A 24,376-nucleotide genomic window follows, 5' to 3' on the forward strand; every position below is an offset into this window, starting at 1 on the left:
AAGCAGAGGTCAAGGAGATGTATGGAGAGGGGCAGATAAACGGTAGTGAAATTGTTGCTAAACCTGAATTATGGAAGGAGCCACAAATACCTACCTACCCTGATGAGGAATTCAAGTTACCTCAGATTCCAGTTGCAGTCAAGCTTGAGAAGCACAGCTTCATAGATGACGTTATTTCGGGAGCAGGATCGAAGCCAGAAGCCAAGGAGATGATGAAAGAGGCCGACAGAATTATCGGTAAAGGTAGTTTTTCCTTCAAACAAGTAATTTATTCTGGAGATGATTGCCAGCCAACCAAGGTTCTCGGGCTGATATGGAAGCCAGCCACCGATGTGTTGTCCATCGCCACAAGAGTCAACCAAGATGGTAAAGTCAAGGGAAAGAAGGTGAAAGAGGATGCTGATTTGTACAACCTCCAGGACGCCTTGGACGAGAATCTGACAAAGAAGATGGTCCACAGGTTCGCCGCCCAAACCTTCGACCCGATCGGGCTTTGCAGCCCTATTCTGTTGAGAATTAAACTTGTCCTGCGGAAAACATGTTTGCTGAATTTGGGCTGGCAAGATTTCATTCTACGGGATGAACTTGTTAAGTCGCTGGAGGACAGAGCTGAGGTCGCTAAATTGGAGTTTGACCGTTGTGTGGTCCCGGAGGAACCAACTGGCCTTCCATCCTTGATGATGTTTTCGGATGGGTCATCAGAGGCTTATGCATGTAATGCATATTTGAGGTGGCCAACTAGACAAGGATTTGAAACGTTTCTGCTTGCCACCAAGTCAAGAGTTGCGCCGGTCAAGTGTGAATCAATTCCACGCCTTGAATTGATGGGGTGCCAGATGTCCACAAGGTTGTCAAAGTCCATCAGAGATGCCCTGCCCTTTGATATTGTCAGAGTGATGTACTTTACTGATTCATCGTGTGTTTTATCACAAATAGTTTCCAACAGTGCTATGTTGAACACATTTAATTCTCATCGCATTGGAGAAATTCAATCTGCAACCAACAAGGATGACTGGAGGTGGGTCCCGGGGACACACAATGTTGCAGATTTGGGCACCAGAAGCACCTGCAAGGTATCAGATTTGGGACCAGGTTCCAGGTACAGATTGGGCCCAGAATGGTTGCGCCAGGATGAAAGTGCGTGGCCGGTGAAAACTGCCGAACAAGTCAAGCAGGATTTACCACCAGAGGAGTTGAATACCAAAATGGTTAAGTTATGTTCAATGAAAGTTGCCGGAGAAGCCGCTGAAGATGTCTTTAGGTTTAAGCACAGGAGATCATTTGGACAGGCCAAACGTATTATGGCAGCTGTCCTGCAAGTAGCGAACACCTGGTTGAAGAAGCTAAAGAGCAGACAAGAAGGTAAGACTACAGCCGCTGGTAGTCATGTAGCAGCTGCAGATTCTGTGTACAAGCCGTCTTTGTACAATTTTATGGCGGCGGCGGAACTTTTCATTGTGTCACGAAGCCAAGAGGATGAGTGGATAAATGACGCTAAAGGCAATTATGCGTCATTGAATCCATTAGTGCATGAAGTATCATTGACCTGGCCTGTCGTTGGTCCCAGAGGAAATTATGTGACCAGGGAGATGAGAATTCTTAAAATGGTTGGTCGTGGAGAGCCCGTCATTGACGCCATTACTGGTGGCCGTAAAATGATATTTGAAGACATGCCAGGTTTAATAATTTTGGAGCCTGGTAATTGGTTAGCTGCTGTTTTTATGAGAGAAGCGCATGTTGAGCTTCACTCTGGTGTCCGTGGAACTTTAGCTGAGAGCCGCCGTTGGTGCTGGATTGTGAAGGCAAGGAGGTTGTCCATCATGGAAGTGAAGAAGTGTTGGCCCTGCAGTGTTGAGAGGGCTAAGGAATGTCGTGCTACTATGAAGGATGTGTTACCTGACAAGTTGGTCTCGAGCAGGCCTTTTGAAGCTGTGCAAGTCGACCTGATGGGTCTGCTGGTTACGAGGAGAGCTGCCGCCAAAACGAGGAGTCAGACAGCAACGAAGAAGGTGTGGGTGTTCGTGGTGGTCTGCAGGTTCTCAGGGGCGTTATGGCTAGATGCCTTGGAAAAGTATGATACCAGCAGTATCCTGTTGTCCCTGCGCAAGTTGGAGGCTGTTCATTGTCTGCCGAAGGTCATAGCAAGCGACATGGGCACACAATTATCCGGTGCTCGCAAGGTTTTAGAGCAGAAGTTGGGCAGCCAGGTAGAGTTTTCTTGGTCTCAGATCCCGGCCCGAGCCCACCATTTCATTGGGCAAGCTGAGAAAATGGTGGGATTAACCAAGAGATTGCTGTCCAAGAAGTTGGTGAATAGTTCTGTTAATTTCAACGAGCTCCTGGTGCTGTTGGCGGAGGTTAGCAAGTTGATGAATAGCAGACCATTGACGATAGAAGCTGCGAACGACGTGGAGAATTGGCGGCTGATTACCCCTGGCCAGCTGCTGGGAAATGTTGACCGCCAGCCGTTGTGCAATGTGGCGATGAAACCGGAGGACCAAATTTCCTCCAGGTTGAAGTTGTTAGAAGATTTGTCTGCCCAGTTTTGGACTGCCTACCGCCAGGAGATCCTACCGAAGATATTACGGATGTCCAAGTGGAAGGATGAGATGGCGGAGCCACTAGCTGACGGAGATATAGTTCTGGTTACGAGTACCAATCCGCTGATGAGATGTTTGAGGATGGGCCGAGTGACGAGAATTGAGGATGGGAGAAAGACTGCAAGAGTCTTGTTCAGGCTGACAGATAAATCTCCCCTGGAAGAACATGCTGTATCAGTCAGGCAGTTGTTAAAAATTATGATTAATAATTGATTCTTATTTTATGGAAATTGAGATTTTTTTAGTAAAAAAAGCCACATTTTTCATATGCCTATTTTATGCCTAAAATAAGAATCAAATGAAATGCGATTAAATTTTATTCTATTTCATATGCTCAAATTTAATTTTATTGAGTTTAAATTCTTTTCAAAAGTACAATTCATTATAAAACTTACCTGAAAAGTTTACCAAAAAGGAATAAATGTGTCGAGGTTGCGTGATTCGATATTTATTCTAAGAAAAAAATCAAGTATTTTTTAGCAGATTTTTTTAAAAATTATATATGAATTTCAATCAAGTAAAACATTTTTTATTCAGATCAAGGAATGATTGAAAATTCATATTTAAAGTCTCATATTTTTTTACAAAGAAAAATTGGTATTTTTTCATAATTCCGATGAAAATTCTAACGAAGATATTATTATTTTGCTATTCTTTAAGTATTAAAAAGTTTATTGTTGATTAAGATAGTACAGTTCTTATTCATTAAGTTTGAAAAACTTTCTGCCCAAGGATTTTGAAATATTTTTTCTTACTACTCTTTTGATGCTTAACAAATTTAGTTTTAAGTACCTATAAATCTTAATTTTCTTGTCTAAGATTTATTTCGTTTTATTTTACCATTATTGTTTACATTTCGCCCTGATTTCGTAGGTACTTATTGATTTATTAATAATGATTTATTACCTATTGATTATGAAATGATTATTATTTAGTATAAGTTGTTATATTTACAACATCATGATTAATAGGATTATCTATTTTAGGATTTGTGTATGTGATCTTGTGATTGTCATGTGCATGGAATGTTGTATGGTACAAACCAATCCCCATCCTTCTATCCTAAAATGTGAGGTATTATGAGTCCTAGTGAGGAGTATAATATTGTGTATGCATTTCACGGGGTTTCATTTAGTTAGGAGCAAAATTGTCACGTTTTCGGGATGTGGCCATTCTCATGTGATTATGGTGAGTTGAGTTTAGTGAGAAATGTTGCTAGTGCTCAGCGCAAAAAAAACCTTGAATCTCGTTAAGGAAGTTAATTTGACTTTCAAACGGGGGGTGTGTCTTAACCTCTTTTCGAGGAAGCTTTGTGTTTATCAAGTTCGAAATTAATTCCTTATCATTATCCTAAAACTAAGCGCAAATGTCGTCTTTTTTGGCTTTCCTTTCATAATGTGGCGCGGCATGGATTGTTTGTATATTTTGATGCGCACGTTCGTTACTTTTGAATGAGATATGAGTGTGTGAAGATTTCGGAGAACAAAATTGGGCCTATCATTGGTCTCATAGTGTGTGAACGACCCTAGTATACCAGGGATTTGAAACCATAAGAACTTCAGGTAGAATTTGTTAATTTTATTAGGAAGAATGGTGTATAGGACGATTATATGTAGTTTTAAAAAGGCTTTAGCCAGCTAAGCATGAAACTTAATTATGATTAATATATGTTTTAGTAATTTTTATGTGCTTTTATTTTTGCATTTAACAATGATTTATGAAACCAAATAATTTTCCTTTAAAGCCAAAGTTTCCAAAGATTCTTAATCGTAGAGAAAAATGATTTTTAAAAAGCAATTAAGATTACGTGGTTATAAATAACTGGAATTATGAACTAATTGATTTTGTAATTTCAGGACTTTGAAATAATTTCATCAATAAATCTATATTCAAACCTGCTGTTGAAACTTGATGGTTCCTGGTATTGGGGGTTTGTATGTTCGCCAACAGATCTCGAGAACTTCCCGCTAATTCGGAAGTCATACTCAACCAAAGTGTCATGGTTGAGACAGTGTTGTCCCAGGAATCAATATACCAAAAATCGGATGATTAGATCAGATAAAAGTTTGTTGTTAAAAAAGTAAAAAAATCAACATGTTTAAAATGGACGTACGGACATTCTGATAATGATTATAGAGTTTTTACGCTTTCTAAATCGTACCTAACTTCTAAAGGAATCACAATGCAAAGTTTGAAATCGATAGGACAATTCTAACATGCCTAAATTAACAAAGAGAGCTATCTCTCTGTGACGGACAGACGTACGAACGGACGTACGGACCGATGCTAAATATAGAAAAGCTTCGCTTTTTAAAAGAATTGGTTAAAATGCATTATAAAGCATATTACTATTACACCATTTAACTTTCAAAAATAAATGAGATTTCATGTATTAAGGTGTGCATATATTTTCGCATTTGAATTAAAATATTACAACAGTACAAAATACACCTTTTCCTTTTGCTAGTAGTCCCTAGCATCTAAAAGATAGCCAAAAACCATTAGGATTCCAAAATCTAAAAATGATATAGCCTAAAATCATCCACACACATATTTGAAGCTTCCTTAAATTGATTTATTTATTAGTGAAATCTTAACGCACTGAAAAAAACTTACTACTTTATTATTTTGTTTTGTTTGCGAACATGAAACAATATACGATTTGATACAATGCATCCGTGAATATACACCATGTAGTTATGTTAAATGTATTTTAATGTCTTTTTGTTTGATTCAACTGTAATATCTTGCACTATAAAATCAAATACACGATACAGCTTTTATTGCAAATCTTTTCTTTTGAAAGCATTTTTCATTGAATGAAAAGTTTAGCCGTTATCTACTTTATATGTTTGAAACGTCGTTCAATAGGTTATTATTTAAATTATTTTCACAAAGTTAAATAAATTTGGAAATTAAGTTATGGGTATTTTTAGCAGTTTAGGTTTTTTATCCGACATATATAAGCCTCTTACCTAAACCGAAAGTTTTATAACCACGATATTTTATTTATTGGTGCCAAACTTTTCAAGCAATAATTCTAATTTACAGAAGGGATAATTTTGCTTATCATTATGGGGATGGTATATCAATTTATCATTCATTGTCTTATCCCTTAAGATCTCTGACCACACCAGAGCTGGATCTTTAAATTATTTTAGTGGTGAGCCAGATTGGGATGAGCCAACTTTCCGCCAATGAGAACACAGCATTTTATAAAATGCCGCGCTGTGATTGGCTGAAATTCGGCTCACCCCGATCTGGCTCACCACTAAAATGATTTAAAGATCCATCCCAGCCTTCTATAAAAACCACTATGAAAATAATAATCCTTATATAGATCTTTCTTTTCAGAAACAAAGGTACAATAATGCATAAATATTAAATAAATTACTGCTATTTCAATCATCTAGTTCAGTGGCGTGCTGTAATGGGTGTCAACAACCCCCTTAAAATTGTAATTGACAAGGTTGTCTTCTCTTTTTTTTCATCCCCCCCCCCCCCCAACTGGTGAAACACAGTGCACGCCACTAGTATTATTGCACAAAAGGATTTCATTCTCTTCTCTAATCAAACGAAACTCGCAGCAGGCTAAGATAACGATACCCCTCATCCTTCCCCTTTACCCCATCCCCTCCTTTCCTACTGGATAAACGAACAGCGCAATAAATGAGCAACCTATATTGACGACAATTTTCCCCCCGTCAATACATCCACGTATATCCTATATCCATTTTTTTGCTACCTTACTTTTGTCTGTGGTTCTCCTTGTTTTATTATCTTTTAAGATTATGATTAACAAAAAGGATAATTTTGTTTCATGCAATGTACAATAATTTCATGTTTGCATGTTTCTCCATCTGTCTATTAAGATCGCAGAAACTGTCGAACTGTAAATTACCATAGTACCCAAAGTTTTATAACACCCTTATCTTATTCATTGGCTCAATATGTTGGGAACTTTTATTGAATTTTGATTGTTTGTTTGCAACCTAGTAATATCCAAACTTTTCAATCAATAATTTGTATGAATAAAAGGGGTAATTTTGTTTATTATAATTGGGGTTGTACATAAATTATACGTTCATTGTCTTATCCATTAAGATCCCTATATTTTTTTGACATTAATGATTAAACGGTAATCTAGAGGCTACCGACGAAGCCATTATAACATAAATAATTTGATGAAGAATAATTAAGTTTAATTTGTAATCATGATATTATGTAATTAATCTTAGAATTAACACATTACTCAGAGCGTAGCAACTAACAAAATTACTCTTTATCTGTTATTTTGATAAAATATATTGATGCATGTTATATTAAGAATAGTTATTTCTCGCATCGTATTATAAACAGCTTTCAGCGGATATATGTACATACAATGTACAATTATAAGATTAAAACCAGTTTTTTAGCCCCGAGATGCAACTAACAAAATTACTCTTTATCTGTTATTTTGATAAAATATATTGATGCATGTTATATTAAGAATAGTTATTTCTCGCATCGTATTATAAACAGCTTTCAGCGGATATATGTACATACAATGTACAATTATAAGATTAAAACCAGTTTTTTTAGCCCCGAGATGCCGAAGGCACGGGCTAAAAAACTGGTTTTAATCTTATGATTGTACATTTTTATATTCGTAGAAAGCTGGATATAATACGATGCTAGACATAGTTTTTTCGTATGGATGAGAACCGGTTCCTACCCACCGGATTCGAATGAATACGAGAAAAGAATAGATAAGAAAATGATTATTTAAAACTAGCGGCTTCGCCCCTAGCCTCTAGGGGCTTTGCCCCAAGAGGTATAATTACATCTTCTATTACTTACCCAGCAGAACGGATCGCAAATTTTCGCACCTACCCAGCAGGAAAACATTTTCTCGATTAAATAACTAATTCGCAAAATTCGTAAAAAAAATAGTCTAATGTGTTCTCAAGAAAATTACTACTGGTGCTGATCATAGTCTAATTTGTTCTCAAGAAATTTTCTTTTTTCTTGGGGGGGGGGGGTAAATTTTCATTTTTGGGGGGGTTGGGGGTGTCCCACCCCCCAAGAAAATAGCTTAAAACCACCACAGGACCGATAGGTAGATACCCTGAAGAGTAGAATCCGATCGGTTCAGTGGTTACCGAGATCTTAAGGGACGGACAGACAGAAAGACAGACAGACGGACAGACAGACATCAAGCTACTTTGTATTATAGATATGATTAAAATCAGAGGGAGGGAGAGGACATTGCGCTGTTTATTACACCAGTTCCCAAAGTTTTATGATGACGTTTTCTTATTTGTTGGCTTAACAACTTTGGAGACTTTCATTTTATTTTGTATTGGTTGGTTGATAAAGTTGAGTATCAAAACTTTTCAACCACTAATTGTAATTTACAGAAGGAGTAATTTTGTGTATCATCATTGGTGATGTACATTAATTTATTGGCTATTGCAATATCCCTTGACATCTTGAGAAAATGGAATAGAGTAAAGCATTTCATTTTAAAACCGGTTCTTAGCCATAAGGAAAAATCATGTATAGCATCATGTTACAGACAATTTTCCACAAAATTTAAAAACAAATCATAAAATTAAGGCTGTCTATAATACGATGCAATTCGATAAATAACTGTTATCTAATATTGTTCATTTTTAATTATCATTCGTTCAAAACCACTTATTAATGCAATTGTCCTTTTTAAAAGCGAAGCTTTTCTATAATAAGGGTCGGTCCGTCCGTCCGTACGTCCGTCCGTCCCAGAAAGATAGCTTTTATTCGTTAATTTAGGGATGTTAGAATTGTCCTATCGATTTCAAACTTTGCATGATGATTCCTGTAGTATTTAGGTACGATTTAGAAAGCGTAGCAACTCTATAATCATTACCAGAATGTCCGTACGTCCATTTTAAACATGTTGATTTTTTTACTTTTTTAACAACAAATTTTTATGTGTTCTAATTATTCGTTTGATCTGATTTTTTGTATATTGATTCCTGGGACAACAAAGAACAATATTATAAGCGAAGCAACTCAATGATCAAGTCCTAAAAATGTAAGTATGTCCTTAAACATTTCCCTGTATCAAGCAGTTTTTCAACAAATTTACTTACAATTTTGCTTTGATTCTTATACTTTTATATTCTGGCTATTCAGTTCAGACACTATACAAGTGTTAATGTCCGTTTGTCCTACCGTTTCAGTGCTTCGCTTTTGTGGATGTTGTCATCCTTGTTTGTCTCAAATCATAGATTCTCATAATTAGGTTACTATGGTTATTATTATACTTGTTGTAAACAGATATTTTATAGAACTAAATCTATCTTATCAAAGATTTATATTTTGATGAATTTTAGTTTTTAGTTATATAATGAGATTCGATGTGTAATCTCTTTATTTTCCAAATTAAAGTATTTTAATTTCCAGTATGTCTTCGAAACCGATTAATATCCGCTGGATTAGAACTGGTTCTCAGCCATAATGGAAAACCATGAATAACATTGTAATTTATACAATTTCCCATGAATAATAAAAGAGTTTTGTTAGAGATTCGCTTTATATGGATGTTGTCATCCTTGTTTAAATGATACAAAAATGTAAAAAAAATGCGTAATTATGATATGGTTTTGATTGAATATTAAAATGATAATATTGATGAATATTTAAAAAGACCCTGACATTCAGCCAGCCATGAAAGGGCAGAAAAAAATCTATCAAAATTTTTGAAGGTGATACAAAATATAGAAAAATGATTGTTTCCTCAATAGTAAATTTTACCAGGGATCTAAAGGGATAAGACAATGACCGATAAATTTGTGTACATCCCCAAAGATGATGCACAAAATTACCCCTTCAGCAGATTACAATTAGTGGTTGAAATGTTAGGACATTCAGCTTACCTCCCTAAAATTTTACCCAAAGTACTAGTGACTAATTGCCCCAAGAGGGGATAGGTGTTTGTCAGCACCCAAGCTTGGTGTTTGCTTCAAAAAGATGATTTTTGTATGAAGGGGGGAGGGGGGGGGGTGTCTGATTTTTAAGAGTTAACGTATCCTCCCCCCCTCCAAAAAAATGCTAAAGTAGTTATTAATTGCATTATATTACATGACAGCTTTCCTAGGATATTAAAATGAAAAATTATAAAATTAAAACTATTTTCGTCTGTAATACAATGCTATACATGATTTTTCAGTGAGGACCGGTTTTAATCCTGCGGAAGTTAATCAGTTTCGTAGCCATATTGAAAAAGGCTTTACTGTCTATTTTAGATTTTATTAAACTATTGTGTTTAAAAGAACTAAATTTTAACAATATATTTACTAAAAACATATCAAACTAAACGAAATTTGTTAATTTGTAGGACCCTCAAACAACAAACCAACTTTTTTGCTTATGTTGTTTGTGTTTTGATCTGATGAAAAAAAAAGTTACTAAACTGGAAAATATGCATTAATATTCGTCAGCTTGGACAGAAAACACTAAGGATACAATGATAGGACAATTGAATTTTGTTTATTATCATTGGTGATGTATATCAATTTATCGTACAATGTCTTATCCCCTTAGATCTATCTACCTATCTAGGTATCTCTAATTATCTATCTATCTACCTAGATAATGTATATCTAATTATCTATCTATCTAGGTATCTGCAACAGGATTAGGCCAGCAGAAGGATGAATACCTGGACCTTTCATCTTTAGTTATCTATCTATCTAGGTATCTCTAATTATCTATCTATCTAACTAGGTATCTCTAATTATCTATCTATCTAACTAGGTATCTCTAATTATCTATCTATCTAGGTATCTGCAACAGGATTAGGACAGCAGAAGGATGAATACCTGGATCTTTCAACTTTAGTTATCTATCTACATAGGTATATCTAATTATCTATCTATCTATCTAGGTATCTGCAACAGGATTAGGCCAGCAGAAGGATGAATACCTGGACCTTTCAACAGCCATCCTCAAGGCCTCCCAGAGAATTGGCCTTTTTGCTCAGGTAAAAGAATAAATGTATATTTAATGGTACAGTGCTAGCGGCAGCGTCCCTAGCATCTAAGAGCTCTGTATTCCAAAGGGTAGGTGCAGAAACATAACCTAAATTCATCACATGACTTTTGTCTAAAATTTTGAATATTCCAAAACCATCCCGGGATTCTATGTGAAGCTTCTGTAATATAGAGAACTTTACTATTTTATAAAATAGGATTTTCAAGAAAGAAACATATAATGGTGTTATCTAATTTACAGTCCTTTGTACCCCTTCACCTAAAGGCTTTCAATTTGGCTCGATTGAAGCTGACAAAATTTGTATCTATCTATCTATCGTACCTGTATCTAGTTGACCGCTTGGAGTCACTCACAGGAGCTGAGCCTGGCGGAGCTGACAGAATTTGTATCTATCTGCCTGTCTGTCTATCTATCTATGTACCTGTATTTAGTTGACCGCTTGGAGTCCCTCACAGGAGATGAGCCTGGCTGAGCTGACTATCTATATATTTATGTATCTATCTATCTATCTATCTATCTATCTATCTATCTATCTATCTATCTATCTATCTATCTATCTATCTATCTATCTATCTATCTATCTATCTATCTATCTATCTATCTATCTATCTATCTATCTATCTATCTATCTATCTATCTATCTATCTATCTATCTATCTATCTATCTATCTATCTATCTACAGTATGACCCTCGAAAAAGTATTTTTAAGCATCTGCAGCCCTTATTTCTCAATGAATTATTTAAAAATGCATATGTCCTTGTTCTCCATAGTATTCCACGTAAGTAGATATAAAAATATTTTTTTTACCTCCATTAACACCGGAGATTTTTAGAGCTAAAGTTTTGAAAAAGTGACTGAGAAAAAGAATTTTTTTTGTTTCTCTTATTTTTTGGATTGTTATATTATGTTTTTCTGGCAACTGAATAATGAGACACAAAGAAAAACAAGTTAACTAAATATTTCTTTTTTATTCCACCAAAATATATAAATTTTTAATGGCAAAAAATACTACTGAATGAATTGATTATTTGCAAATTTTAGGTTATTTATTAACCCTTATTTATAGAAAAGGATTAATTATGACAGTTGCTCCGCCTACTTTTCTGACATCTCAATTATTTAATAGGGGATAAATTAAGCTTTTTAGACTAAAAAATCATTATGTTTTATTTTTATTTTCTTTATAACTTTTTTGTTATTAAAGTTAGGATTGTGAAACAAAAACAATTTTCCTGCTATATTCATAGAGATTTATTTGGTTTTTTAATCTAAAACAATTTTGCCTAATAAGTAAGTTTTTCAAAATATCTTTAAACTAAAAAGACTCAAAAAATATGTGTAAAAAAATGCTTTTAACTCAAAAACTAAATTTTTTATTTCATTTTTGTATAAAGTTTCTGCTAGTAACAAAAATAAAAGGATTTCTAGCTTAATTTTGCTAATAAAGTCGTTTCATGTTAAAAGTTACTTTTTCCTCAGTCACTTTTTTAAAACTTTAGCACTAAAAATCTCCAGTGTTAATGGAGGTAAAAAAATATTTTTATATCTACTTACGTGGAATACTATGGAGAACAAGGACATATGCATTTTTTAATAATTCATTGAGAAATAAGGGCTGCAGATGCTTAAAAATACTTTTTCGAGGGTCATACTGTATCTATCTATCTATCTATCTATCTATCTATCTATCTATCTATCTATCTATCTATCTATCTATCTATCTATCTATCTATCTATCTATCTATCTATCTATCTATCTATCTATCTATCTATCTATCTATCTATCTATCTATCTATCTATCTATCTATCTATCTATCTATCTATCTATCTATCTATCTATCTATCTATCTATCTATCTATCTATCTATCTATCTATCTATCTATCTATCTATCTATCTATCTATCTATCTATCTATCTATCTATCTATCTATCTATCTATCTATCTATCTATCTATCTATCTATCTATCTATCTATCTAACTATCTATCTATCTATCTATCTATCTATCTATCTATCTATCTATCTATCTATCTATCTATCTATCTATCTATCTATCTATCTATCTATCTATCTATCTATCTATATATCTATCTATCTATCTATCTATCTATCTATCTATCTATCTATCTATCTATCTATCTATCTATCTATCTAGTTGACCGCTTGGAGTCCCTCACAGGAGATGAGCCTGGCGGAGCTGACAGAATTTGACCTGGACCACAAGGACCTGGATGCCTGGGAACAATTTGAATTTGGAATATCCACCACTCAACTTTATCCGCAGGGGTAAGTTATAAAAAACCAGCGGCTGCGCCCCTAGCATTTAGAGACGCTGTCTTCAAAGGGGTAAAAATAGGACAGAAAAATATCCTTAAATCAACCCATAGTTTAAATCTAAAAATTCAATAGCCTAAAACCATCACTCTACCTATGAAAGGGATAACTTGATGAACTTTGTAGATATCGAAAACTTCAGCTTTAGACAAAAAAAACATTACTTCTTTGTATAATAGGATACGGCTGTGTCCATAATATTTAGCAATGAGGACAGTATAAAAAGTATGGCAACAAGTTATAATGTTTAGAAAAGAATATTAAAGTGTTATGCACTTTGAATAGAAGAGGGGGGGGGGGGGGGATGATTTATCTCTCAACTTTCTATTTATTTAGTTTTAAAATAAAAATTTTAAGGTTTAATTTTTTTCTAGGAGCAATTTATTTTGGGATTGTGGATGAAACCTTCCCCAACATAGTTATAAACCTTTCCAGGGCATATGAGAAGCTTTACTGTAAAGAAAAACCATATTGGTTTATTTGTTCTGTGGTGAGCAAGATCCTTTACTACAGACAGCTAGATAGACAGATAGACATCCTGTTACTTTAATATTAGGATATAATTATAATATTTTTGTAGGGGGAAAAAGTCACTCAAAAATCAACCATGTGACGTCATAAAAATGAGGGAGATGAGAGGAGAGAGGTGAGAAAAAAAAACCCTAAAAAGAGATTGATAATACCTCATTTTTATGACGTCACGTGGCTGTTTATTGATGCATACATATTTTTTCTTCTTTCAGATCTGTGGGCGTGGAAGAGGTTTTGAGAAAAATGCAAGAATTAGAAATTGTTTCTATTGAACAAAAAGAGGGAGGCACTCAGCTTAAACTTATTATTACTTTTGAGGTATGGATACTTTAGGTAGAATCACATCATAATTAGGTATATATAATTGTATATACATAGATAGGTTAACCATTGAACAAAAAGAGGAAGGCACTCAGCTTAAACTTATCATTACATTTGAGGTATGGATTCTTTAGGTAGAATCACACGATAGTTAGGTATATCTATGTACATAGATAGGTCAACTTATGAATAAAAAAGGGGGGGGGGACTTTTACATTTGAGGTATGGATACTTTAGGTAGAATCACATGATAGTTAGGTATATCTATATACATAGATAGGTTAACCTTTGAATAAAAAGAGGGAGGCAGTCAGCTTAAACTTATTATTACTTTTGAGGTATGGATATATTAGGTAGAATCACATAATAGTTAGGTATACCTATATGCATAGATAGATCAACCTATAAACAAAAAAAGGAAGGCACTCAGCTTAAACTTATTATTACATTTGAGGTATGGATACTTTAGGTAGAATCACATGATAGTTAGGTATATCTATATACATAGATAGGTTAACCTTTGAATAAAAAGAGGGAGGCAGTCAGCTTAAACTTATTATTACTTTTGAGGTATGGATATATTAGGTAGAATCACATAATAGTTAGGTATACCTATATGCATAGATAGATCAACCTATAAACAAAAAAAGGAAGGCACTCAGCTTAAAGTGATCGCGAATTTAATTTTTCAAAATGCATTTTTGTTTACCTTTTCGTATTTTTAAAGTAATTTTCAAAGTATAATGCCTTAAAAGTTCAACTAAGTTAGAAAAAAATCAGTTTATAATGCAAAGAGTATTTCCACATGAAAATAATGTTAAAATTCGAGCATCAATTAAACTAAGAGAAAATAAACCATTTCTTCGCTTGCAGATAAAAACAAAAAAAATGATACTTAGAAAATATTTTTGTAATATATCTTTATTAATATTTGTCTTCAAACTTTCTTTAAAATGTAATGAAAAAGTTTGGTTTATTTTAAAAAATCATTAACCAAATACCGCTGTGTTTATGCAGATATAGTGACAAAAGAAAAATTGTTTAAATCTCTAGAATCAATAACATTTAAGAATTCATTTGTTTAAAAACCAAAGATCTATTATATTTGCTTTACACTTACAGCAAAAAGTTGAGTCATTTTAATAAAATATTTTCATAAAAACGACCATTCTTTTGTTCTCCCGATCATCGGAAACAAACCAAATTTTCCCAACAAAATTTACTATATTTAATCCCTAGATATCCAAAATATATTTTTTAATTTAAATTTTTGTAAAGCCTAAAATTTATATCTTTATAATTCTAATAAATGTTTTTCACTTGTTTTTGACAAAACTTTAATTTTAAAAGAAAATTGAGATATTAAATGAAAATCCAGGGCCCAAGGACTTTATTTACATTATAAACCATATGGGCATTTGTTATTGTTATTTGTTTGTACACGCGTCTGCAAAAGGTTGAAAATTTATCTAAAAACATTTCAAGGCTTAAGTTTAAAAATAAAATTCCTTAAAACTGTCCCTGGGCCTGTGTTAAACTTCCCTTCAAAGAAGAACTTAAAATAGGTTTAATAAAAATTTATAAGCTTCCGACAAAAAAAAACTTATTTCTTATTTAGTATTTAGTAGGATTATTATAATATAAAATGATGGTTGTATGCAATGTATTCTTTTACCACGGCTTCTAAGTAAACTTTTTATGATACTCTGTATAAATAACGGGAGAATGTATTCTATAACCCTAAGTACACTTTTATAAGAAAATGCTGAAACCAATTACGTCAAATCGAGATATTTTTGGGGGAGAGTGAGTGTAACGGGATGACACATAAAACTTTAAATAAATATTCAATATTTAACAAAACTACAATTTGATTTTAGAAACAAAATGAAAATGTACGACGTTTTAGCCAAGAATGAAAATCCCTTTCGAGGTACATTTTTTATTGATTAATCATATCAAATTAACTAACTATTTACGTTGCGCATCTGACATAGCAGCAGTGGGAACCATTTTTAATGTCTTTAGTTATGACGCAGTGTCGGACCGAGATTCGAACCTATTACCTTCTCAACGACGAGCAGTTGTGCTACGTGTTGAGCCACGGTTGCGGGTTATTTACGTCAAACATGTTTAAAATGAATTGACAAAACCTCTTATTTAGTGGCGTGCACAGGCTTTTTTTTAGGTTCTGAGCTTATTTTTAGAGATATTGAGATGATTTTTTTTCAGAAAACTTTTTTAACATAACCAAACTAAGTAATCATCACAAATTTCATTTTGGGACTTTCCTTCTAGTGGCTAGTGGAGCAAAAGACCCCCAAACACTAAAACTTTGAGTTTTGAGCTTATATTTAAATATATCAACCTGTTTTTTAAAGTAAACTTTTCCAACATAACCGTACTAAGTAATCATTACAAATTTCATTTTGGGACTTTCCTTCTAGGGGCTAATGGAGCAAATACCCCCAAACACTAAAAATTTAGGTTCTGAGCTTATTTTTAGAGATATTGAGATGATTTTTCTTCAGAAACCTTTTTAAAAATAACCAAACTAAGTAATCATTACAGATTTCATCTCAATATCTCTAAAAATAAGCTCAGAACTTAAATTTTTAGTGTTTGGGGAGTCTTTTGCCCCACTAGCCCCTAGAGGGAAAGTCCCAAAATTCAATTTTCAGACCATTGTCAAGGAGCGAAGGTGTATCCGTCCACCTTAGTTTTTTTTAGGGAGTGTATCCATCCAACTTTATTTAAAATCGGCCCAAAATTGACATTTATGTTGTTTTCAAACTATATAAATAATATTATTTTTTTGTTTAGATGATGTCGTTGACTGTGATTTCATAAAACAAACTGAAGCTTATTATTCAAAATCTAGAAGAAATAAAAACACAGTGAGAAGTTGGAAGTGTCACTTTTTGAAAAACAAACTTTTACATCTTACATTTCTTAGTTTCAAGTAGCAATTGCATGCCTATGCTTTCGGTAAATTTTGAATTTTATTAAATCATTAAATTCATTTATGAACGAGAGCAATTAATTTTAAGCACATTTCTTTTTCAGTTAAATATACTAAGTTTCTTTTCAATATAGGTAAAGGGGGGGGGGGATGTGGTGACTCATACCACGACCGCCACCGTTTTTTTAAAAGATACCTAAAAAAATGATCCCTAACAAAAAAAATTTGGCGAGCTTCGGGCGCAATTTCCCTACTAAATATTTCATAATTAGCTAGGTACCTTTATATAATTATTAAATTACCCCCCCCCCCAAAAAAAAATTTTAACCCGGGGGTAAGTTTTTTTTTTGGGGGGGGGGTTGAAAATATTTACCCCTGCCATCAGATTTCAGCAGGGGATAATTACCCCCCTCCCCAAGAAAATTTTATCACCGTGGTAAAATTTTGGGGGGGTAAACAAATTTTGCGGAACGCTCCTCGCACAATTAACCCCCCCCCCCCCCAAACCAAATTACCCCCCTTACAAAATATTTACCACCCCAAAATAAAAAAGCTTGGACGCCCCTGCAAATATCTCTAAAACTAAGGGAGTAGCACCCAAAATAAAATTACTGGTATGTCGTGGCATGAGTAACCACATTCCCCCCCCCCCTTTAACAAAACAAGGATGACAACATATATAAAAGCGAAGCTCAAAAATGAACATTAACATTAATATGTCAGTTTCAATTCTTAAAGAGCAAGTTATTAATTGTATGTATAGGACATACTTACATTTTTATGACTTGACTGTAAAGAACCTCCTCTTAAAACGATGTACCTTGTTGTCATGGGAATTGTTAATCCAAAAATCAGAAAATAATTATTTAAATTATTAAGCTTTTTTGTTTGTAGCAAATAATCTTGGTCCTTTTTACAATGAAGCTTTTTATAGGACTCGGGATGGTTTTGGGTTATTTTATTATCGTAAAAAGTCTGGATATGGTTTATGGCATTAGACTATATTTTGGCCCACAAATATATATTGTTGCCAAAAAAAAATGTTCCCAAAATTACATATTTTTATTGGAAATATTATGTTTCTGGTAAGGATAATCTAAATCATACCTTACAGTTAAAGGAATCATCATGGCAATTCTCAATCAATAAGACAATTATTACATGCCTAAATGAACTATAAGATGCTAAGAGCTATCCATTACAAAGAGCTTCGTTATTGAAATTTTTTTTAAAAAAGTTTACACTAAAGATGATTTAATTCTTTAATTGATACTAACTTTTGTGATTTATTTGTTATAGATGTATTATGTACTTATATTGGTTGATTTTTTGCAGAGATTTATGTATACATATTGAACTAAGCAAAACTAAATTAATGATCATTTTTTACTTTGTCAAGCCTATATGTTATTAACTAGCGGCTACGCCCCCTAGAGGCCTCTAGTGGCACTTAAGATGTTTTTGTTTGTTAAAGTCTCTATGTTACCTCTTTATTCTTAAGTCTCCCATAAATTAAAAAAAATTTCGATTTTTTTGTCATTTCTCTTGGGAGGGTGGTTGTACCCTCTCCCAAAATAGTTATAAACCTTCCCAGAACCCATGAGAATCTACCATGTTAAGGAGAACCCGATCGGTTCAGCGGTTAGCGAGATCTTTTGGTACAGACACACAGAAAACAAACAGACAAACATCCTGTTACTTTAGTATAAGGATTACTCAGAGAGAGAGAAGAGACTATTGACTGATTATTACACTAGTCCCCGTCATTTTTAAATTATGTTTTCTTATTTGTTAGTTTACCAACTTTGGGGACATTAGTGAATTTTAATTGACTGGTTCATATAGTTGCGTGTTCAAATGATTTAATCACTAATTTTAACCTACAGAAGGGATAATTTTGTGTATCATCATTGGGAATTTTCATCAATTTATCGGACATTGTCTCTTATATCTTTCTTTCATATGTATTTCAGTTAAGTCGATTCCCTTTTTCTAGTAAATCCTTATAATAAAGTAACAGAATGTTTGTCTGTGTGTTTGTATGTTTGTACTCAAGAATCTCGCTAACCACTGAACTGATGGGGTTCTCCTTAGCTAGGTAGGTTTTTAACTATTTTGGGGGAGTGTACCACCACCCTCCCAAGAGAAATAAATCAAAATTTTTATTTTAAGTATAGAGACTCCTACGTATCATTGCGAGGTATCGTATAAAGATACTCTTGCGCTACATATCGTAGAAACGCAACAAAAAACCAAACATTTAAAGGGCCACTAGAGGCTTCTAGGGGCGTAGCCGCTAGTATTTCAATAATTCATTATGACCACGTTTGCTAGGGTAACGCGGGGTAAATGCGGTAGGGGGGTCTAATTCCGGTCACTCGACCAACTTTTTAAAAACCGTTTTTTAACGGTGTTCTAAACGTTTGCGAGAGATCTTCAGAAAAGCAAAGTTGTAGTTTATTGCCTATACTTTCATTTCTTACTTCAGCAAATTTTTGTCAGATCACTCCTTCTATGATTTTTTTGCCCTCAAAAAGTTGCAAAAAATTTGCAAAAAAAAAATTTCAAAATAGGCCATGTTCAATCTAAAATTGTGAAAAAATGGTAAGTCCTATTGACCCGCGGGTTTTTGTAAAATGAAAGATATGGCATTGGTTTATCGTTTGCAATTGGAGGCGTTGTTCTAACTTGATTTTTTCATAATTTTTTTTTCGTCTCAAAAATATGGTCTATTCCGGTCACTTTTTTTACTTTTTTTTTATTACTGTATTTATAAATTTATAATACCCTAACTTTTTTTCAGGTGATCTGGAAGCATGAACAACCTCAATGCATGACAAAGGCTTTAACCTTCCCTTGCCTGTTGTTAGATGTACATTATTAGTCATTTTACTGCTTGTATTATGTCATGTTTTGTTGCCTAAGCTTTTCAAATTGTAAAGACATTTAAAAGGGAGAGGTCATTTTCTAGTAAATCCCGTAAAGGTGTGTGTTATAAGGCCTAAAAATAGTAGTAGAACGATAAGGTGCTCTAGATATATGTATTCCCTATTGAATAGAACAATAGGGAAATTTTTTTTTTTTTTTTGATAACCGTACCTGGATTATCTAAAAAAAATACGAAATTTCTATCAAACGCTTTGTTTGGCTCAAACTGACAAAAATTAAAAAAAAATATAATTATAATAATAATGTTTTCTATAGGTACAAGGTAAAGGTTAAGAACAATCTATACCATTAAACAAAGGAAGAAGTCATTCTTTACAGGTTGATTTATTATAATCATATTTTTTTTTATTTGTGTCAGTTTGAGCCAAACAAAGCGTTTGATAGAAATTTCAGATATTCCAGGTACGGTTATCAAAAAAAAAAAAAAAAAATTTCTTCCCTATTGTTCTATTCAATAGGAAATACAAATATATAGAGCACCTTATCGTTCTACTACTATTTTTAGGCCTTATAACACACACCTTTACGGGATTTACTAGAAAATGACCTCTCCCTTTTTCAGACACATTTTTATAGTAATGGGAAGAGTATATCACCCAAAGGAACGCCTTAAATATTTGCCTGAAGATGTATCAGCTGCATTGGCTCATGTAAGAAGGGGTATGTCTAATAGAAAGACCGCTAGAAGATTTTAAATTCCATATGAAACTCTTGCATCTTTTTCGTATAAGAGGGTGTTCGCGATTTTTGCGCGGTTTGGATTTTTTATGTCAAATCGGCTAGGATTAAGCTAGAAAGGTGTTTAAGGTGTCTATAGAAAGCTCTTTGCATGTCCTAACAAAAACTCCCCAGGATATGGGTTCTATCTCCAAGATTTAGAGTACATATTCAAAATTTTGCATTTTCAAAATTCCTGTTGCATAAAATGTGTTGAAATATTAGAGTTAGACCCCATATCATTTCGAGTTAATTGTCAGGCATGTAATTTTGCATCTTTAGACACCTTAACCACCCTTGTAGGTCAATCCTAGCCAATTTGAGACAAGAAAAATTGTATCAAAAACTGCTGTCAAAACTGGCAGGATTTTTAAAATTAAAAATTTTTTTGGAAAAAATCACTTTTTTCAAGAAATTCCAAGACCTGCGAATCAGAAATTGCCTCTAATTTATGTATAAAGCTTAAAAAAACCTAATCATATAATAAAAAGTATGATTTTTTTTTAAAAGTTTGCATGAAAAAAATTGATGTTTTTTTTTGCGATTTTACCAACTTTTTTAAAATGGGAAAAATGTTGTCAAAAAATTGTCTGATCTGCATGCGACTAGTACTGTTAGAAAGCTAATGACCTCAGCTTTCTACTCATAGTTTAAAATTTAAAAAAAAAATATTTTAAGGGGGTGTTCCACCCCCCCAAAGTCAACTGACCGAAATAGCCCCACCGGTGGGGCTATTCCGGTATAGGCCAACCGCCGCCCTTTAAACCGATTTTTGACCGACTTCTAGTTGCGAGATCTTAATGGGACCAAGACAGGCTTCTTCGTTATTGCCATATCGTTCATTTGCACTCTTAAAAACCGGAAAAAGTTTTTGGGAAGTATGTTTTTTTTTAAGTTGAAGAAAAAAATTGACCGGAATTACCCCGCGTTACCCTATTTTTTTTTTATTTATGTTGTAATTCGTGTCATTCTATCTATTTAAAACATTAATGCAATGTTAAATGGCTTTCATCATATTTTTTTTGTTCTATTTTTATCGTAGTTTTTTAAATCTAATTTTTATCTCCAGAAACAATATCAGTACTTATATATAAAAAAGTTTTAAAACACTTTACAGTAAAAACTAATAACAGAACATCAATTGCTAAGACTAAACAAACTATTTCTTAAAGGGGGAATTCCGTAAAAGTGTGTTTTAAGACATTAAAATATGAGTAGAACTCTAAAATTTGGCATTGTAGTTGCTATAATGCGGTTTAAAGTTGATTTAAAAAAAAAAACGGCGGTGGAATCACTACTCCTGCCGAAAACTGCAAAAAAAAATTCCGCATTCTCGAAAAATTAGACAATTTTGAATTATTTGTGACAAACTTTTATTTGATAGAGTTGGGACATGTTTCTAAAATTAAAATCAAAGAAATCAAGTGTCTGGTAAAATCCTTAAAGGTTATGTGTTAAAAGTTAAAAACAGTAGTAGAACGATAAAAATGTATGTTAACTTTAAAAAAAAAATTTGTCTATAGTTCTCTTCAATAAGAAATACACATATTTTGTGAATATTATCGTTCTACTACTATTTTTAAGCCTTAAAACTAGGATTAAGACGGATATCCGGTGAGGCCGGATATCCGGCCGGATACCGGATATTAAAACTATCCGGCCGGATATCCGGCAATATAATATCTTATATTTTATAACAAAAATTTCTGCTTTTTTAATTATAAATGGCTGTAATTTTCTTATTATTGAAGCTATAAGAACAATCTTTTCTGAATATGTTTATCTTTATGTAAATTTTATATTAGAAATCTCAAAACATAAATTTTGGCGGGGGCAGCAGTTCTTGGCAGCTGCCAGCCTCAAACTGGCGGTCGGCAGGTAAACAGCAATGGATTTTATGAAATTGTAATGGCATGAAGACATTTAAAAAACCTAAATATAAAATTTGAAGTGTGTAAGTCAAAAATTGCTGTCACAGGAACCGTTTAAAGATTTCTGGAGACCTGGAGGTTCTGGACTTGCAGGACTATACCTAGAACCTGAAATCGACTTGAACACCTATATTTCATATGAGGATGTACGACTATAGAATATTTAAGTATTTGATAACATGAAATGCTTTGTTAAAGTAAAAAAGAAGTTTTTACTTTTTACCTGAATGACCTTGCCAGGTTTGCTGGCATCCTGTGCCCGCCAGGAAGGAGGTAATCAAAAAATTCCAACTCTCAGTTATGTGTCATACCCATATTTCGAAAGTCATTTAGTTATAGCCCTCTACCTTTTATACAGAGAAAATTCACAGAGGGGGGGGGGGGGAGGGTATGCATTCAATGCCACCTCCCCGCCCATCCTCCAACAGGGGTTAATATTACAGATTGAGGGTAGTAATAGTTTATTAGATTAATTGCTTAGAAGAAAGATCATTGAATAGTTACATAATTTTTAAGTTTTAACCTGAATCCTTATAATAAAGTAACAGGATGGCAGTTTTGCCGCCATTGTTTCTTTTCTTAAAACGCCAGAAATCTAATTTTAATAACTTTAACTGAAAAATCCTTGAAAATTGGACCATAAACACCAAAGATATGGGTAAAAATGTGAAAAATATAAAAATAGTCAAAAACCTGCAAAAAGGCAGTCTGACTGTCATTGTTGTTTTCTTCAAACCACAGGAAATTTAATTTTGATATCTTTAACTGAAAAAATTTCAGAAATCGGACCATAAACACTAAAGATATGGGGAAGATTTGGAAAATATAAAAAATAGCCAAAAACCTGCTAAAAAGCAGTCCGACCGCCATTGATGTTTTTTAGTTAAATGTGCTCCTTAATGATGGGAATGTTGTTTAAAAATTTCAGCTCTCTATCTTTTATAGGAGCCGAGAAAATCACGTTTCCTCCAATTCATTAATTACGGACAGATGGACGGACATTGTGAATTATAGAGTAGCTTCGCTACTAAAAATGGTTATTAAATTCAACTCCCCCCCTCAAGTGCCCCTAGAGGCCTCTAAGGGCGTAGCCGCCAGTTTTATATAATAAGACGCCAGTAATTTGGCCGGATATCCGGTAGTTTGCCGGATATCCGGCGTTGGCCGTATACCGGATATCCGGAATTTGAAATCGGCCGGATATCCGGTATCCGGCCAAAAAACTATCCGGCCCAACCCTACTTAAAACACACACCTTTACAGATTCTACCAGAAACCTACCCCTCTCTTATTCTTTGGGTAATTTAGCAAGAAAAAGCAAACACAAATTTTGTAGGGAATACTGTTTTTTTTTTGCCGCCAGCAAAGGTTTTGCCGCCATTTCTTCACAGTTTTATATAGTACCATATTAGAGCAACTGTCATAACAAATTTTAGAGTTCTACTCCTATTTTAAAGTCTTAAAACACACACCTTTACGGAATTTCGTGAAAAATAAAGACTTTTTGGTAAAGATTATATAGTTGCTACGCTTTTTAGATTGTACCTAACGGTTATAGGAATCATCATGCAAACTTTGAAATCAATAGGACAATTCTAACATGAGTAGATAAACGAAGAACAGAGCTTACTGTCATGGACAGGAGGACAAACCCTAATTATAGAAAAGCCTCGCCTATCTGAAATAAATTATACATAAATTCTTAGCAAAATTTCGTGAATCCTATTACATATAGTAGTCAGGTTTTGTTGTCTATTACAAGGGATCTCACTAACCGCTGAACAGATTCGGTTCTCCTTTACAATTTAGCTTCTCGTAGGTCCTGGGATGGCTTATAACTTTTTTGGAGGAGTGTATTACTACCCACCAAAGATAAATCGCTCCTAGAAAAAATGACAACCAACCAAATATTTTTTTTTAATTTTCATGAAAATTAATGGAGGGGGTAGACTAATCCTAACTCTCCACAAGGGCCCCTAGAGGCCTCTAGGCATAGCTGCTAGTACAA

The 24,376-nt window shown here is 33.7% G+C and overlaps 1 protein-coding gene across 2 annotated transcripts in view; it reads left to right on the forward strand.

Annotated features, from left to right (window-relative positions):
• Positions 1 to 24,376, forward strand: part of LOC145315690 (extracellular serine/threonine protein CG31145) — an 85,920-nt gene that overhangs the window by 20,833 nt on the left and 40,711 nt on the right. Inside the window, exons 4-6 of one of the 2 annotated variants that reach the window (XM_080155710.1) lie at positions 10,513 to 10,608; positions 12,779 to 12,909; positions 13,701 to 13,806. In XM_080155710.1, the coding sequence (XP_080011836.1) occupies positions 10,513 to 10,608; positions 12,779 to 12,909; positions 13,701 to 13,806 (333 nt within the window). The remainder of the gene's footprint in view (positions 1 to 10,512; positions 10,609 to 12,778; positions 12,910 to 13,700; positions 13,807 to 24,376) is intronic. The other variant, XM_080155711.1, reaches the window with a different exon arrangement.

This window comes from Acartia tonsa, chromosome 4 (genome assembly GCF_053477335.1).
Source record: "Acartia tonsa isolate MP-2025a chromosome 4, ASM5347733v1, whole genome shotgun sequence".
Taxonomy (NCBI): domain Eukaryota; kingdom Metazoa; phylum Arthropoda; class Copepoda; order Calanoida; family Acartiidae; genus Acartia; species Acartia tonsa.